General features: G+C 38.1%; 1 protein-coding gene across 6 annotated transcripts in view; it reads right to left on the reverse strand.

Moving 5' to 3' along the window:
• LOC119726214 (double C2-like domain-containing protein beta) overlaps nt 1–19,306 on the reverse strand; it is a 58,903-nt gene extending 39,597 nt beyond the window's left edge. For 4 of the 6 annotated variants that reach the window (XM_038197822.1, XM_038197820.1, XM_038197821.1 and 1 more), the window contains exons 1-4: nt 18,258–19,306; nt 12,785–12,988; nt 12,169–12,312; nt 1,244–1,373 (exon numbers count right to left, since the gene is read on the reverse strand). In XM_038197822.1, the coding sequence (XP_038053750.1) occupies nt 1,244–1,373; nt 12,169–12,312; nt 12,785–12,888 (378 nt within the window). In that variant the 5' untranslated portion in view covers nt 12,889–12,988; nt 18,258–19,306. Of the gene's footprint in view, nt 1–1,243; nt 1,374–12,168; nt 12,313–12,784; nt 12,989–13,233; nt 15,200–18,257 lie in introns of those variants that run through there. The other 2 variants (XM_038197818.1, XM_038197819.1) reach the window with 2 other exon arrangements.
• Between the last annotated feature and the right edge of the window lie 748 nt (nt 19,307–20,054).

Below are 20,054 nucleotides of genomic sequence, written 5' to 3' on the forward strand. Positions count from 1 at the left end.
CATGAACACTTATCCACAATTAGCAATTTACCAATTGAACAAACATACATTGAAAATACATCTTTAGTAGTTACAAATTAAAGGCATATAAATCATTTGCATTCATCCCAAAAGTACAGTAACCTACCAAATTATTATTAAAAAGCTTACTTGGATTAAAGATCGTACTGGTACTAAACACTCCATGAAATTATTTCGTACGGCTTGTTGTCATTTAGAAGAAATCAACAAAGGTACATGTAGGTGACTTCCAATGGTCAGTCAATTGATTGATTTTGACTGAGTGCTAAATTGACAAAATCATGTTTCGTGATCAAAAGGTAGTGCACGGGTTTTCACACTTATCTCAAATACAGGAGGTTTTGAAAATTCTTATTTGGATTTTGAGTGGTGTTATTATTTGGAATAAGCAAAAGGCACGAAAAGGCACGAAAAGGCACAATAGGAAATGATCTTATACGCCTTTATTAAGCTTACGATATTAAATTTCTAAAAATGACAGAAAAAAAGCAAAAACTTAAAATGGTGATATGCACAAAATGTACATGTATCTTTGCAACTTTAATTTCTGAATGCCATAAATTTGATAATAAACATGACACGTAGGTAAATTATAGGACAAGATAGGAATAAAAGGAAGCAATCATGTAGCAAGAAGGGAGGAAAGCCATTGGCTGAAGAAATCATGGAACTTTGAAATAGTTGGTCCGAGACCACGAGGCAGGCCACGGAAGACCTGGGATGAGACACTGGCAGAAGACCTCAGCCTGTCAAACCTCGCCAATGTAGATGTCAGATATCAGACTATGTGGAACAGGGCCATTAACAAAAGACAATGTCTCACCTCACAGCGTGGGAAAAATGACATGAAATGGAAATGATGATGATGATGATGATGAATCTAAAACATGCCCGTAAAAGGGATTGTCAAAGCATCTAATGAGTCATTGAATCAAATATTAATAAGCTCAAAACCTGGGACCAAAGCACAAAAATTACTGGACAATATTCCTGCAAATAAACCACACGGATCTGCTTATCAGCAAAGAATGCTTGGCACATTTTCTTTCCAAACAAAACACAAAATGTAGGCCAGAACCAGTCGCGAGCAGCACTGGGCTAGTCAAGCTATGGGCTCGGTGCGCCAACAAGAGAGGGCGCTTGTTTTGAGAGCCCCGTGGGCGGGACACGGTATTTTCTTCTTCTACGTAGGTCCACAAAATTGCTTAGGATCTCTTTGTACCTTATAACAATCATGGCAGGATAGCGGCGAAGCACCTAGCAGACCAAACTCGTCCCCACACAGGACACACTTCCCTGATCCGTTGCCAAGCGCGTTCTTCTTCATGTTGTCCAGTTTGTCCACGAGCCGCCTAGAGAGATATTTAACCAAAACAGCAGGGGAAATATGGTTAGTCTATATATTTCATCAAATACCTGAAATAGCTCCAAAAGATATTTTTCAAATCAGTACTAAGGAATATACAACAACTGCAAACATCATCAAACGAAACTACCTAATTATTATGAAATACCTTACTGGACTGTAAGTGAATAATAGTCTTGAGCATCCTGTGAAATCATGGCACCTGTTGTGCTGTCATTTTCAAGAAAAGTGTGATTTTTGTATCAATTTCCAACGACGGTCAGCTGACCGTCGTCCAATTTTTTTTACATTTTTTTTCAAATGCTGCCTCCAATTTATCAAATTTAGTTACTTCTTATTTGGTTGGCAATCGGTTACACAACCATGAACAGGTGCAAGCCAGCTAGTCTGGTTCCCTGACAATTCCCCGACATCTATAAGTTGCTCCAACTTGTCTGAAATAGCGTCAGGAAACCAGACTACAAGAACATCATTTTTTTTCTATGAACATCTATGAACACAAAACTTTTTAAACAGGTCAGTGTAACAACATTTGCTATAAAATACTACCCCCCCCCCCAAATCCATCCATTTCTAATAATTACAGCAAAAGCAAATCTAGTGTATATTACCATTTAAAAAAATGCTTTATGGATATTCGGTTGGCAATTGGATATTCTATTTTCTGTATATTCAGCACAACCCTAAGCTGAAGCAAAGAGACAAAATACATGAATGTGTTTGCAGGGGGAAACACCTAATGTACACAGAACGTGAAAACATCATGTGTACACACGTGTGCAGCGGATGAATCTGGTACAGCGAGTGCATAAATTTAATTACATTATTGATTTGTACTAGGCAGTGTCGCCAGTCTACAAAAGCACTAAATGAGCGATAGAACAATTAAATTGCTTCATTGACACTACTGCAAACAAAACAGCACTCCAAACATCCGAGCTGGCTTTGTCTGTTTATTAAATTAAAGGTATTCAGAGTGCTTCTCGCATAATTTACATGTAGTACATGCACACTAGATGTAGGGTACATGTACGTACATTTGTACATGTACATGTACATGTACATGATCGCATCCCGGTACTTTGTATGTATATGTACATGTAGTTAATATTACACAAATTTTCACTTAAGGTTGTACTTTTTTTTTTTAAAGAAAACATGAAACTGCTTATGATCTGTGTTTGCAACATTTGTGTTATTAAGTCTTACAAATTTTCAACATGTTTTCCTGACGGTTCATTTATGAAGCACTCATTTGCAATTTAATTTATATATTATACCGGTACATGTATTTTTGATGCATGAAAAAAAAGTTTTTCTTCAATTTTTCTATACATGTAATGACATTTAATACTGAAAAAGGAACATCTGCTCTCTTTCTATTGAAACAAATATGGAAAGTACTATGGAAAATCTAAAAAAACTCTTCAGCGTCACCAAAATTTACTGCCTAAATTTCATAGACAGCAAGTTTATTGCATTGCAATGAAAAATGAAAACATGGATTTTCTTTCTTGCAATCAAATTTGAAAATTTCGTAAAACCAGTCCCTACACAATTCATTAAAAATATATTAATTTTTTTAAGATTTTGTAAGTTGGTCAGCAACTGTACAGCAAAGCCTATACAGCAATGCAGTAAACACAGTTAATTCACATATATGTCACATATAACTGATATTAAGAACAGTGTTCTAGCCAGGCATCAAATAGCGCTAGCACCCGCTACGCTTTCGGAAATAAGCGCTACGCTTAAATCGCGCCGCTACGCTACCGCTACGCTATAAATTTTGGTTGCGAAAAAAAATATCTGCAGTTTGTTCGTATACAAGCGCAGCGACTTTGAGCATTGCGCACTGGCCGTACGACACAGCGAAAAATAAACAACGATCCCGCCGTACGTACCCCGTACGATACCCCTACCGTGATGCTGCGCCACACGCATTCGCTATGATAGCAATAAGCACGTGCTGTTTTGTGCTGTGCAAGTACAGCGCTCCGTAAAGACGTAGGTGGACCACACCATTTTGCGCTATCGGGTGTGCTTTTCTAAGGTCAATATTTACAAGCATTTTAACTGTTTCAAAATTATAAATAATACTTTTTATCAAGTCCGAAACAAATAACTGTTTTAAAATAAGTCCTTCAACGTCGGAACATAATTTTCATAAAGGATTTATTCGAGAAACGATGTCCAAAGAAAGGTTAAGCACCCCTACGATATCAATGGATCCGTCCCCCCAAGATGGCCGCATTTGAAGAATTCTTCTCGAAGAATGTCGCTGTCGAAAATTTGGATTTTTGACTACACTACTCGTTGCTGATATTAACAGTTCAATAAGTTTGGTAGTAAAAACGGATCTGTTTGTTCTTAGGACAAAACCAATCAGCAAGTATTGCAACAAAACAAGTTTTTTAGCGCTCCACGAATGCGTAGCTTTCTCAAATGCTGAGGGAAATTTGGTCGCGTAGTTCGCCGGCGTAGCCGGTGTGGGTTGGCCCGCGCCGCGCCCGCACGCCGGGCCGGCCGGGGCCGGCCGCGGCCGGGATAGGAAGCAATTCCCGGTTATTATTTCTCATCGTCATTATCTACAATTATATTTTTAACATAACAAAAATGAGATTTCTTCTTCACATTGTGTTGTAGTATATTAAAATTGCCATCGCCGACGACTTTTTATGTCTGAGACCTCCATGGTTTTACAATTTCTCTCCCTGCCGATCGGATGTTTTTTTTTACAAATTTAAAATCGGAACTACTGCTACTACGGCAGCGCTACACAACACAAGGCTTCTTGAAATATGAAATGTTCATGCGATTTGTTCTCACACTTAATAATAATATTGACAAAGTAAATCCCAATTTTTAATAAAACATTGAGGAACTATACTAAAAATGGTTAAACATCAGAAAGCATCGATCTTGGAACAACTTATATATTGTAAACGTAATCTAAAATTTGAAAACAGAAGAAACTTTACAGGAGCAAGAGTATTAATCATTGAAACAAATAAAACAAAATTTCTTATAATTTTAAACACTTCTGCTAAAAAAAATCAGGGGAAAGTGGCAGGGAATCGCCTCAGATTGCACCACAGAGCATCTAGAGTCCAAAATTTTTCGGGGCCCTTCAGCGGGCCCCGGACCCCACGCCGTAAGGGCTTCGCGCTCCGCGCTCGCATTAGTCGCCGACCCAAAATTACCCCTACGCTATAATTTCACCCTGGCTAGAACACTGATTAAGAATGCATGCAAAAAAAAATTGTACACAATTTAGGGGGGAAAAATCCACTATTTTTTCAATAGGAAACACAGCTTTTTTTTCTTGGCCTAATGATATATTTTAATTTTCATGATTTTGGAGGCGAAGAAAATTTTTGACGTAAGGCCCAAGCTTGTGTTACATTAATACATGAACCGTCTCACATCAGAGATAATCTGTTATTGCAAAACGGGTGGGCGATCAGGAATACAACACTATGAGCAGAAAGAACCAGTGTAAATTTGCACAATATGCTGAAAGGCCAAGACACCAACGCACTGACATGACTGACTCTCATGGCAGATTTTTAACAAATTTTACTGCAGATTTTTAACAAATTTTACTGTAAGTGAACTACATAACATTTATGTAAATAAGTTAGGCCTCACTGTTCAAGTCAGTTATTTCTGTTTGTCATGTTAAAATCTGGCTTATTTATGATCATTCTAAAAAATATTTTTTAAACATAATAGGGTCATTCCGTGTCAAATCAACACGCTTTTGGACCCGACCCTCACAGATTGAAACGATATTTGGTGTGTTGATTGGCCTATATGAGAAACCCCCAGAACTGAATTTTTTTGTAAATTGACTCGTTAGTTTTTGAGATACGGGTCAACGAACTTTTGACTAATTAGCATGACCTCCGAACTTTAAATACTTGTATCTCAAAAACTATAGCGCCTACAAAGTCAAGTTGTACATCATATTAAAGCTCTTTGAATGGCCTCCATTTCATAAAATAAAACCAAAATCGTAGCATGAAGTGCAGAGAAAATGCGTAACAAAATGACCTTTGACCTCGAATTACGAAAAACAATATGCTTCAAATTTTGTAATTATTTTTCAAATGTTAGTTTATGATGTCAGCAACAATCTTAAAAAAAAATTGGGATGGGCGCTCTTAAAGTTTTTAGGTTATGATTTTTTGAAGACAGCCTGTCCATGAAAAAGTATGCATAATATTAAATGTACATGTATGTACATGTACATGTACATGTACATGTATACTTGTACTGTGTACATGTACATGTGCACATTTTACCTGTGCATCATGTTTGCCCTTTACAACCATATAGTCTCAACTCATATATATTAAGGGCAGAACAAAATTACTTATAAAAAATATGTTATACCGGTCTATGTTACTTTCATTTTTCGCTCAACCAAAGTCTGTGTTGCAGTGTTCATCTCCTCGGCGGAGATCTTGTATACGCGTCCTGTTTCAGTGAACGGTTCCACTGCTGTTAATACATCCTTGCCATGAATTACAAGTGTGTCTGGTCGATAGGGGAACTTGAAAGATGGAGATGGCCCATGGGGATGAAGGAAACTCAGTTCCACTTCTTGGGATGCTGGAAGGATCTCCTGAACACATGCTAGCCACCAGTAACAGTCATACATCACTGTAACATACCCCTTGATATCTGCAAAATCAATACATGCAGTTTGTCCATGGACTTGGAGACAAACTGGTTCCTCCCTTGAGTCTGAGGAGGAGGAAAAATCATGCACCTTAATTTTGTCTTTAGACATCGGACAAAAACAGTGCAGCTTTTGTGTTCCTGGAATGGTACGTGCAATTTGGAATCTTTGCCTGAGAATATCCGCTTCATTCTTGTATTTCTCTGTTGTTGCAAAAGCGAAGTCAATACTGACTGAGAAGTAGCAAATTCATACAGCTGCCATGGGGTCATAATCTGCTGATCCAAAGGTCGCTGGAGACTAGCTCTTGCTGCAAGGCGTTTAAAGGGAATATACAACATTTGCAAACATCGAAAAATAAAACTACCAAGTTTTTGCGAAATACCTTAATAGGATGTTGGTAAATGACAGTCTAAAGCATCCTGTAAAATTATGGCACCTGGTATACTGTCATTTTCAAGAAAAGTGTTATTTTTGTATCAATTTCCAACGCTGATCGGCCGATCAGCGTTGGAAACAACTGGCTTTTTTTTCAAATACTGGCCCCAATTGACCATCGCACTTGTTTACAATCGATTACAAACCTATGAACGGGTACGAGCCAGCTAGACTGGTTCCCTAACCTTACAATTCCCCAATGTATGTAAACTGCTCTGTTTCTTCTTATATGGAGTCAGGGAACCAGACTACAGGAAAATGATCGTTTTTCTTGGTTTTTATAGCATTTTCGAACCCAAAACCTCCAAAAAGTCAGTGTAACTATATTTGCTTTATATTTCCAACCCCCTAATTCCAACCATTTCTGAAAATTACAGCAAAAGCAAATGATGTATATTCCCTTTAACAGTTCCTCCAATTCCATCAGATGGGCCTTTCCCGTGGGAGATTGCAAAAAAAATGCCAATCAGCTGGTACACAAAAATCCTCTTCGTGATGGCACAAGTTGATGAAATTCTTGAGGTTCTTGTACTGAGCAGCACAACCATCTGAGAAGTACAATATCTTCTTGAAACTTCCAATCTTATTAGTGAGAAATTGAAGGAGCAATTTCTGGAACAGATGTACTGCCACAGTATCATGGGTATTACAGTCTGAGATGACGACAAAGCTTAGGTGCTCATCAAGTTTGCCTTCTTGTTGGAAGTAGCACACCAAGGGGTGAATTGTAGCCTGTAGATTGTTCCAGTGGAATGACTGGGCAGCATCCTGAACTACAAAACTGTAATTTTCTGCAAAATCTGCAATGACCAAGATTTCGCTTGGTTCCATGTTGTCTTTAGTGTGCTGGAGAAAGTGACTCTGCTGTTTGGCAATAAAGTCATGATGTAGTAACTTGCGGAGAGTAGCCATGAAGGAATCCAAAAAATCATCCACTGTATGAATTTTGGTTTCAAGTGTTAAACTGTTAAACGCCTTGCAGCAAGAGCTAGTCTCCAGCGACCTTTGGATCAGCAGATTATGACCCCATGGCAGCTGTATGAATTTGCTACTTCTCCGTTAGTATTGACTTCGCTTTTGCAACAACAGAGCAATACAAGAATGAAGCGGATATTCTCAGGCAAAGATTCCAAATTGCACGTACCATTCCAGGAACACAAAAGCTGCACTGTTTTTGTCCGATGTCTAAAGACAAAATTAAGGTGCATGATTTTTCCTCCTCCTCAGACTCAAGGGAGGAACCAGTTTGTCTCCAAGTCCATGGACAAACTGCATGTATTGATTTTGCAGATATCAAGGGGTATGTTACAGTGATGTATGACTGTTACTGGTGGCTAGCATGTGTTCAGGAGATCCTTCCAGCATCCCAAGAAGTGGAACTGAGTTTCCTTCATCCCCATGGGCCATCTCCATCTTTCAAGTTCCCCTATCGACCAGACACACTTGTAATTCATGGCAAGGATGTATTAACAGCAGTGGAACCGTTCACTGAAACAGGACGCGTATACAAGATCTCCGCCGAGGAGATGAACACTGCAACACAGACTTTGGTTGAGCGAAAAATGAAAGTAACGTAGACCGGTATAACATATTTTTTATAAGTAATTTTGTTCTGCCCTTAATATATATGAGTTGAGACTATATGGTTGTAAAGGGCAAACATGATGCACAGGTAAAATGTGCACATGTACATGTACACAGTACAAGTATACATGTACATGTACATGTACATACATGTACATTTAATATTATGCATACTTTTTCATGGACAGGCTTTCTTCAAAAAATCATAACCTAAAAACTTTAAGAGCGCCCATCCCAATTTTTTTTTAAGATTGTTGCTGACATCATAAACTAACATTTGAAAAATAATTACAAAATTTGAAGCATATTGTTTTTCGTAATTCGAGGTCAAAGGTCATTTTGTTACGCATTTTCTCTGCACTTCATGCTACGATTTTGGTTTTATTTTATGAAATGGAGGCCATTCAAAGAGCTTTAATATGATGTACAACTTGGCTTTGTAGGCGCTATAGTTTTTGAGATACAAGTATTTAAAGTTCGGAGGTCATGCTAATTAGTCAAAAGTTCGTTGACCCGTATCTCAAAAACTAACGAGTCAATTTACAAAAAAATTCAGTTCTGGGGGTTTCTCATATAGGCCAATCAACACACCAAATATCGTTTCAATCTGTGGGGGTCGGGTCCAAAAGCGTGTTGATTTGACACGGAATGACCCAATACGAAAAGTAAAAGCCCCATTACATGTGTGTATATATGTACACGTGTTGGGCAGTTTTTCTCCATCAAACACTAAAGTCACGAAATTTGCATTTCAAAATTGTTGCTGGATGTGAATTGCATTTTAACATTTGACGACGTTTGTAAAGAAGTCATTTTGTTGCCACGTGTAAAAGTTGCATTTCCGTGCCATTTCCATGTCCACGTTACGTACGTTACCTATACATGCAAGTGTCTTAAAGAAAGACACAATTGTGTTTATTGTTGCTGTTACAAAGTGTTAGCACTCCTCAATGGGTTATAAATATGAATGAGATGACATTTGGGTGAATTCATGCACATGATAATTAGTGTCGTGTCAATTTGTAGCAAACATTCTGTCTTTTGTTACGTACGTAATTTTTACGATGACCCCTGTAATTTCTCAAGTACCCGGTACAGAGAAGGTTTTCTAGATTGTTTGTACACAATATAGAATAGTTAAATATGAATAGTCTTCTGTATTGTTTGTACACATGATCATTAAGGCCTCAGGAATGTACAGGAAACAACTGAACAAAATATCTTGCTTTGCTGTACCTCCAGTGTCCCCCTCTCAAATCCCCAATTTGCAGTCAATTGTACCCCGTTAGTGTGGAAATGCCCAAATAGAAGTTCCATTGTCACACTACTGGTGGCTCTGACCAATTCAGGTGTGGTTGTTCTTACCATACCACTCATAACATTCATGATTTGTATAATTTGCCATGTAGCCAGGGATCACACCCTAAGTTATGGTACCTGTACATGTATGTATGCAATTATCTACAATATGCTGTCAATGTGAAACTGTTCATCTCGGCAAAATCTGTGTGTGTGTGTGTGGGTTTTTTTTTTAATCAACACGCAGCAACAGTTTTTATCCCAAGACAGAATTGGGGAAATGTTGTTTTTGTTTCACATCCAGGAACAAAATCAATGTCCAATAACCTCTGTCAGACTATCTGTCCATGGTAACGGACGCAGGCCGTTGCTAGGCGACCACCAACTGACGCGCCATGTGTTTTTCAGCAGAGGTGTTTTTCTTGCGACTAGGACAAACATGGCATTTGGGACGTGTTTGTCAGTCAGATTGCGCCATTTTTAGCATACTTCAAATGCAACATGTTCCACTGTACATTTGTAAAGTGATATCTCAAAAAACTGAACGTGGGAGTACTTGTTTAAAACCCTAACTCCCTAGGGGGTGTGCAAAATTATATTGAAATTGGAGGATTCAGGACTGTTAGGGATAGGAAGAATAGATATTTGCAGCTTTTTAAAAAAATAACCTACCAAATTATTGTTTAAATTCTTACATGTACTTCACTTTAATAAAGATACTTATGGCACTAAACTCCCTGTGATATTATTCATTCTAGCACGCTTTTGTTGTGAAGAAAACAATAAAAGAAGGTCATTTCCACCAATGCGTCAAAGCACATTTTTAAAAATGCCCGTACCAGTGTGTACACGTACATGTAGTTGGTTTGTAATTGGGCAAATCCTTGAATGGGTGCAAGAGTTGACACGATGCACACACACGCTATGGTATGGCCCTCTCGCGAAAAGTCGTACCGGATTTCATAGGATTTTATTGGAACCAGGTTTCATGGGAGTCCGAATTTCATGTGACACTGGAAAAGCTTTTAACTCTTTCAGTGCCAAACTCGTACATGTACGAGGTATATTTGTTAGTACAAAAGCGCCAACCTCATACATGTACGAGGTAATGTTCTTAAATGTTCGTACTTAAAATTGCCTAACCTCGTACATGTACGAGGTAGAGTAAATATGTTATCAAAAGGGGGCGCTCTCGCTCTTTCTAATGGTACCATTTTCATGCATGTATGTACGACCTGTATTTATTTTTTCATTAAAGTTCTTGCGAGAGGGCGCAGCACTAAATCTCGTATTTTCTGCAAAAAGTGCGGAATTTCCCTGTGTTCAGGCCAGTGTTTCAGGTTGTATCACTATGTTTGTGACTACTTTTGACTTTCCAATATATCAAGGATATACCAGAGAGCAACAACAACAAATTTAGTGAGTAAAACTTATTTACTTTTTTTTTACAGAATTTTGAACAATTAACAAAAACGCTCGAAGTTGGGCACTTTAGGGGTTAAACTTTTCGAATTTCGCGGGCACTGAAAGAGTTAAGAACAGCCAGCCGTTATCAACCGTTTGAAACTGGCTACTGACAGCCTCCCTACCAATGGGTATGTTGATTGTCTTAGGTATTGATGAATGTATGATCATATCAAATGATCCTCTAATGTTCCAAGTCATTCACAGTGCACTTTGCATAAACCCTCTCCCATTAAGGCCATTATAACGGGCTCCATTAAGTCATTATCCCGACCGACTGTCTGGCATGTCTGGAAGCTTAATGTCTCCACGCGTGCATCGCCCGCATGCACCGCACGCTCCCAGCCGCGGTCAAATAATAATCTGTTTTCACATTAAACCTAATTGTGTCGGCTGAGCAACCCCTAAGCCTTTTAGTTCGTCACTTCGCCCGTGACGAAGAATCGTTGTGTAAATAACCGGCGAGTCATTCCGGGGGGAAGTGTAACATCAGAGGCTATACAGAATTGCAATTAAAAATGACTTTTTGGTGATTGCGGTCCGCACATTATCCATACTGATTGCGGGGCAAGAACCAGCCTATTCCCGCAAGAACGCAATTATTGCCAGGCCCCAAGTTGTTCAAAATTTGCATAATAAAGTAATAATTCAATAGCTAAATGTGAGTCAATGTTTTTGTCAGTCTCATTCAAAATAATGACTTTTGTATTGCTAGAAAAATAGTGATTTAAAAAAAAAGAATCTACTGAAAACAGCAAATACAACTCCACCTTTATCCTCCAGGCAGTTTAATGGGATTTTGGAGAATTAACATTAAGGCTGAGGTTGATTTTGAAGGATGCAATGTGTTGAGTTTGTAGGCTGTACCTAGCCTTATTATTTTCAGTCATGCGGCCCTGTATTATGCTAGATATTATCCATACTGCTTCTGAATGTCATCGACACTATACATCAACCCATTAACAGTGATTGTTGGAGGATTTTGACGGATGTTAGGCAATGGTCACCCCTCAAATTAACAAATTCAAGAAATGAAACAAATGATTTTGGAGGACTGATGCTGAATCCAATTTTTACATGCTGGTGATTGGAGGATTTTGCAGGATGAGGATGGTTCAGACTAGCACAAATCCTGGGGGTTAGGGTGAATAAAATGTATGGAAATACTTTTTTATTCAAATTTTTGATTCTTGTTGGTATTTTTTAAAATTGTGTTCTTTTAATTTTTTTGTTTAATGGTGTTTTTTTTGGGGGGGGGGGGTTGAGAGTGTTTTCTTTTCTTTTTTCTCAAAGGATGAAACTGTCTTACCCTATCCTCTCCTGCTCTGCCGTCTCTAGTTTGTCTGCTCTCTCAATCACATTCAGGATCGTCTCTTGTTCCTCCCTGCTTAGGGCATCGCTCTTCTTGTATTTGCTGCCGGCTGAGGTGTGGAAGGACCAACCAGAACCCAGCCTACACAAAAGGGGAAAACAATTCACCCATTAGCATTGTACATTGTATTACATTGTATACATGGCATTACACTGTATTACATTGTATTACACTGTACACATATTACATACCTTGTATCAATTCCTTCAATACTGAACTCATACTGGACAATAAATTAAACTCCATGTATAAGGCCAAAAAAAATATTAATTCTGCTTTTGGTTACCCTACGTACATGTACATGTACCCTATTTCGACAGCCCGTACCATAATTTTGGGTGGTAAAAAGGAGGGGGAAAAACAGAAAACCATCAATTACTTAATTACACTTTACTACATGGAGACAGCTCCATATGATACATACACACACAAAAATGCCAAAACAAATCCCTGCCTTGATTGATTTTGAGTGCTGTGATGGTGTAGTACAATTTGCCAGCATGCAGAGAGGGAGGGTTACTTAAATTGTAATTTTTTTGCAGAATTTACTTACTTGGCCCGGAGAGCCAGTTGCCTGTCGTTTGGGCATGTCCACCGATCCACTGTGTTCCCGCCGACAAATTCTCCCATGATACCAGACGCACTGCTCACTGGCATTAACGTTCAAATGTGTGGAAAGACAAGTAGGGAGATTTTACCAAAATAACACCTGGAGTCGGTTGAACCTGGGCCTCAGTTCAGTTGTCCGGATGGAAATCTGAAAATACAAATAATAGTTTTCATTTATATTGGAATGTATGTAGAGTGGACCATTTGCAGCTATCCAAAAAGTGAGCGAAAAAATTACTGTTGAAAAGCTTACTGGGTTTAACGACACTAAACTCCATGTAAAATGATTCCTTCTGGCAAAATTGTGATAAAGATGTACAGTATACATGTAACTGTGTTGATTATTCAAACCAAAGTTGGAATGTAACATCTGATAAAGAGTTGTACTCGTACACTTTATCACTGGACTCAGACAGGCTCCCAACTGCTGTTTTTAAATCTTAATTCTCATACAAAATGCATGCAATGTATACCAGTATATGTCTGCAATGTCTACCACACAACCAGCACTTACTGTATGCACGCATACATGTAATAAGCTTGGAATAAAATTACCAGCAAATATCTGCAAAAGCCATAAATATCATGCCCAATGTATGCAGGGAGCAAACACACTAGTGTCGTAGCCAATCTTGTTGTTTCATCATGTTCATGGTTGATGAGTGGTTGAGTGGTCCGGGCCAATTTATCATGTTGCAGCCATTTGATTTTTTTCCCATTCCGATCAATGTAACCAAAGCGAGGCTGGAGGGAAAAATAGTCTGGTTCCTTTTTGCACACAAACTTGATCATTCTGTACCTTTACTGGATACAGGGAACATGAATAAAATGGTGGAAGCATGATATACATAGGTCTATTACATTGTACAACACAGCTACGTCCCACTCACTATTTTTTGTTAACTAAAAATGCAATTTTGAAGTTTCGTCAGGTTGTACACATATTTTCTATACATGTAGAATATTCTAATATACTGGTACACTGTACATGTTAAGTTAATTGCCATATGGCATGTACAATCATGAAGGAATAAGACTATTTTCTATTCCCCCACGCTAATTATAGGCTATGGGATATATACGTATACATACATATGTACATGTACAACATACTGAAATATAGAAACGGTGAACAGTACCTGTACATGTATACAAGATATCGTAAATGTAAAACATTACAGTATGAAATTTCATAACTCAACATGACCCAACACAACACAATTTGCCAAAGCTACTACTAAGTACTGAGGTTTTCCACAAAGTCTTTCACAGTGGAAATCAATGGAAATAATCAACCTATTCACCCACATAAAATCTGCACATCATTAGTGTTAAATCGAAATATATTAGAAATAGAGCAAATTCTTCACATCCTCATTTCGTTTGAGCAAGTCACTGATAAATTCATGTCTACATTTCCCCATGCTATTTTGAGTTTCATTCTGAAAAATAGATTTGTTTGTTCAATTGCTATTTTCAAAGCAATACCGTATGTTACTCAATTATGAACCAAAAAAATCCACTGACGAATATTTAAACATTTCTTACAAAATTTAAATTTGTTTGCAGCCCGACAATATAAATTCTGATCTCGAAGGGCCCGGGTTAATTTATGCGCAAAATGAAAGCCCTTTTTCAGAGGGATGCAAACATCAAAAATTGGGGGGAAAAAACTAATCTTTACTTTAAAACAAACATACAAATTGAATATGTGTTAGGAGAAAAAAACAAATTGTATTGCCCTAATGCATAGCCCCTACATCCATGCCAAACATACTCGCTATATCTTCACTGTACAGTACCACCGTGTCCACCAGCATTTCCGTGCCACGTGAGGCAGAGGATAATAAAATGCCCGCAGAGGAAATTATTTCATTCATCCGAGTGTGTCTACTCTGACTCGCTTTCCCCGCACAAACACGGCGAGAAGATCAATACGCTGCTTATAAAGTACATGCGCACACGTGTACAAGTGTAGATGCAGATGCAGGTCTAGGCCGTGCATTATTAATAAAACGCTGCGCTACGGGACGAAGGAACAACAAACAGATGGTGTTATGGAATTTAGCGTTCTCATTTTGCAGAGTGACTTCCGCTGTTAATCCGTCGGGTTTTTAAAATTCTTTAATCTCTCTAAGCAGGATTAATCGGATTAGGGATTTGCGGATTTCCGGTAAATGCTCTTGGGTGTTTTCCTTTTCACAGCCAAGTCCGGTTTGAAACCTTGTAAAATTGAAAATTAAAAAAGTGCGGTTGCGCACTTCAAAAGCTGATTAATAAAAGTACATGTTAATGGACACTGATCATTGTTGGAAAAATTTGACCCCAATGTGTGTCGATACACAACGGAGTTAAATTTTTCCAATGTACATGTTACTTATATACATTTTTCATGAACCCTAACTCTCTAGAGGCATTTTTGCCACTGAATGCAATCTTAATCCTGCAAACTCCTCCAACTGCCTCCATGTAAAAAACATACAGCCTCAATCCTACAAAAATCCTCCAGCAATCACTGTCAATTTGTTGAGGCAGAGTCAGTGACATCCTGGAGCAGTGCGGAGGATTTCAAGTACAATCTAGGCCTCAATTTATGCACGGCTGAGCATAAACAACACAAGGTCCGACCCAATACCTTGAAACAGTGCATCCTCCAAAAGCAGTCACACATTTTGTTTGCCATATATAGCCTCAATCCTCCATTTTGCAAAGAGGATTTTGGAGGATTTGGGATGTAAGGGTTAAATGGCAAAACTTGATACAAATGTTGTGTTACAAATTAATCCACGTTTTATTATAAATCACAAGTCATGAAAAACATGAAGTTGACGTGTATTCAAACAGGCAGCAACATTGAAACACTGAGGGGTTTTACCTCAACAAATTCATAGTGTCCAGTTTTGCCAAGGCCGAAAACAAAATTGTGTTTTATAGAGTAAGGCCCTAAAAATTATCCAGGTAAGTACATGTACATGCAGGTAGGAAAATAATTTCATTTGGCTTGTCTATCATTTCTTCAGATACTGCATTCGCTTTTGTGTTTACTTACATGAAGGTTTCTTTAATTAAATGTAATGCATTACAACAAACAAGGACACAGAAAGGCTGATTGCAGATGAATGTTTATGCCCAGCTTGTGTTTAACTTGGTAAAAAAAAAGGTCGCTGACAGAAGTCCACGTATGGACGCTGGTAAGATTTTATTGACCTTTATTTAAGTTTAGGGCGATCGTGTTGTGTATGGTCCCTCTTTAGTTTTGATCAAATTAGAGTCAAGGGTGTTTTTATCATTCAAAAATTACCTTTTAACTTTTTCAACCTAAAGCAGACTTCTCACAGTTCTAATGACACCTTTTTTTGTAATTTTGAACAGTTTCTTGGGGTAGAAATTGCTCTTTTCGTATGCGGTTTACAGTTGGTGCCGTGCGATTCAGCCGTGCGATTGTCATCTTTATTTTCGTGTTACGCTTTGTCGTTGTCATCGTCATTTTTCACCCCTGAATTTCCCTCCAAAAGTCAAAACCTTGCCCTCTATATAGACTATGACATACCTGTTTGTTTTTAATGTTGCCAATTACATGAAGTTTGATAAGTCAAATAAAATTAAAAGTGAATTGTGTTCTGTTATAAGGAACGGGGCCCTACACTACACGATTGCTAGGTTTAGAATAGATTAGAATCTAAGTTGTACCAATGTATCATTAAATGTATAAACCCAAAAAAAGTTCCAGTCATGCCATACGAACACTGCTTATTTTATACTTTCTACACAAACAACAACCGACACAAAGACAATACCATGCGCCTTTCAAATGTTACACCCCCAGAAGAAACAATTGATAGCTGCATCAAAAAGATGTGAATCTGGGACTCGGAAACATTTCCAATTTTGTTAGAAAATACTTTGAAAATACACTCAGTTCTCCATAGACTTTGTACACAACCACCGACGTCTTCTACTACATGTACGTCTGGCATGTCTGGATACTACATTAGGTCATTTTTGGTGGACTGTTTACTGACGGATCTTTTCATCCTTGTAACGATACCGTGCAGCCTATTCATGGCGCAAAAAAATGACGTTAATGCACTGTTGCGCGATGCAACAAATACAATCTCCCCTCCATCCCAAATGGTCGAGCCGAATGTAGAGTTGACCTGCTAAGGTCACGCGAAGATCGGCGCACGCGCAACGTACGTAAACACAATGCGATGCGAGGGTGCAGCCATGCCTACACCAACTTGAGACTTGGTCGTCACCCTCCACTCTTCCCTATCCAGCATTAGGGTCCTCAGCTCCCCCGTGTCACTGAGACCAACATCCTATCGCAGCGTGTCGATGTACGTGGCTCGTCTCCGCCCCCTCCTTGAACAAAACCGTGTAGTCGTTGGATCGGAGACGCGAGGCTGGCGAGTAAAATCTCAGATTTTCCACCAATAAAATGTCCCATGATACAAATGTCAATTGCACCAAAACTCATTTCAGTTATGGATCATGTGGGCAAACTTTTGGGTGGATTTGTGTGCAGAAATTGAAATTACAGACGAAATAATTTCGCCTATCACGGTGCATGTCCAAAATACATAGAGTGCTGACCCCCCAAAATGAAGCCTCTCAGAAGGCGAACAGTAACACTAACAGATGGAGCAGCCTTCTGATTTCAGAAGTATCTGGCTGTCTGGATACCACAATCTTTACCATGTTTACCATGTAAGAATTCATGGAACAACACATAATGTACTTTAGTTACAACACACATTGTTACCTTTTTAACAGAAAAATACAGTCATAAACCCTGTCAATCACACTGCATTGCAAGTTACATGCTAAAAAACACATTAAAGGGAATATACATCATTTGTTTTTGCTGTAATTTTCCGAAATGGATGGAATTGGGGGGGTTGGAAATATATAGCAAATATAGTTACACTGACTTTTTTGAGGTTTTGGGTTCGAAAATGCTATAAAACCAAGAAAAACAATCATTTTCCTGTAGTCTGGTTCCCTGACTCCATATAAGAAGAAACATAGCAGTTTACATACATTGGGGAATTGTAAGGTCAGGGAACCAGTCTAGCTGGCTTGTACCCGTTCATAGCTGTGTAATCGATTGCAAACAAGTGCGATGGTCAATTGGGGCCAGTGTTTGAAAAAAAAGCCAGTTTTTTCCAACGCTGGTCGGCCGACCAGAAATTGATACAAAAGTACCACTTTTCTTGAAAATGACAGTAAACCAGGTGCCATGATTTTACAGGATGCTTTACACTGTCATTCACTAACAGTCCGGCAAGGTATTTCAAAATGATTTGGTGGTTTTATTTTTTGATGTTTGCAAATGTTGTATTTTCCCTTTAAACATGTTAAATTCATCAGAAATTGAGAAAACTGAGAAAGCTAGAGATTCAACCCAAACAGACCTGCAAAAATATCGGGGAAAATATCCTCACATGTTAATGTCACTACGTCCTGACAATCCTCAGAGCTCCGACACAGAACAAACTTCCAAACATTGGCCTTGCACTGAATTAACACGCCAGCATTCGGGCAAAAAATCCAGATGTTTTTGGAAGATTTTTCCCGACGTTCGACGGCCTACTTGGGCAAAAAATTATAATGCTTGAGTCTGGTACCTGCCGACTGCATTTAGGTTCATTACCCGCACAACACCGAGTGGATACAAGGTACCAGTATCATTGACGAGAGAGATTCTGCTCAACGTGTAGATTAAACGCACCGTGATTGCGTTTGAGTCGTGTGACACGAAACACACGTTCGTATTGTCGGACTGCGGTTCTTTAAAGGACGAAGGGGGCGTGTACATTTAAACGAAATTGCCGGGGGGTTGAATAAAAATAAAACTTGTAAAATTTGTAAATTACATTGGTTTCAGAGCCACTATGATACCAAGTTTTTTGTTTTTGCTTCGCCACAACTCAATTTGCTTTGCGTATATTACAAATTATTTAAAAATAGATGCATGTTTTATAATTGTGATAAATCTATAGGATTTATTTTATTCACTAAGATTTAATTGTACAAAGGTTGCAAATGTGATCATGACTACATGATATTTGTTTGAATAATATGCTATCTCACAATGTACAATATAATTGCAAATTCTTTATAATTACCATAAATGAATGAAAGATCAAAACCAAGTTTAAAGTTGCACTCTCTGTGCCCTTGAACAAATCCAATTTTGTTTCTCTTAAATTTTCAACTTTTATTTTTATTCCAACCAAAAATAAACCTTTTTTCTTGGATGTATGTAACCCTTTTAAAAAGAGTTTTGGGCACAAACAGATCCACTTCGTGAGCAGACTGGCTCCCAGTCTGTACATTATAGATACTGATTGTGGGGCGGGAACCAGCCAATAATTTGAAATTTGTAAAAATTCAATAACTAAACATGGACTATTGAAATATTGGCTCTAGAACCGCGCCTGTTCAAAGTGAAAAACTTTTGTATATTGCTAGGAAATAGCAATGCAAAAAAGGAATCTATTTTGGGGATGAAACTTGAAATTGCACGGGAATACAACTTTAAAGATACCCACAAACTTCTTCAAACATTCAAATATATTTTAGTGAAAAAGATTTATCTGTACATATCTTAATGTATATTTTTCACAAGTATATAATCAAAATTACTGATCTTAGGTGTAAAAAAGCTGAACAAAAAAAAGGAATGTTATGAAAATCCTTATTATTTTTAATGAATATAATTTATGAAAATTTTGATGAAAAGCTAGTTCAATCAAAAATTGGCATGATCCTATGGTAGGTACATGCAGTATTTACTAAAGGTACAATACAAAACTAGTTATTTGCTTTTGCTGTAATTTTAAGAAATGGATGGATTGGGGTTGTATTTTATAGAAACTATCCTTCCTGTAACACTGACCTGTTTAAAGGTCTGTGTTCATAGATGCTGGAAAAACTAAGGAAAAAAAATTCTGTTCTTGTAGTCTGGATCCCTGACCCTACTTCAAAAGAAACCGAACAATTTATACTGACGTCAGGGAATTTTCAGGTCAGGGAACAAGACAAGCTGACTTTGGTCAATTGGAGCAGTATTTCAAAAAGCGGGGTTTTTTTTTCGGCGATGGTTCGGCCAACCATCAAGTAAGGTACTCCATAATTATATGGTACATTAGTTTTGTTTTTTAATGTTTTCAATTTTTTGTACATTACCTTGAAATCCCTCTATCATG

This window comes from Patiria miniata, unplaced genomic scaffold, assembly GCF_015706575.1.
Source record: "Patiria miniata isolate m_02_andy unplaced genomic scaffold, ASM1570657v1 HiC_scaffold_2, whole genome shotgun sequence".
Lineage (NCBI taxonomy): Eukaryota > Metazoa > Echinodermata > Asteroidea > Valvatida > Asterinidae > Patiria > Patiria miniata.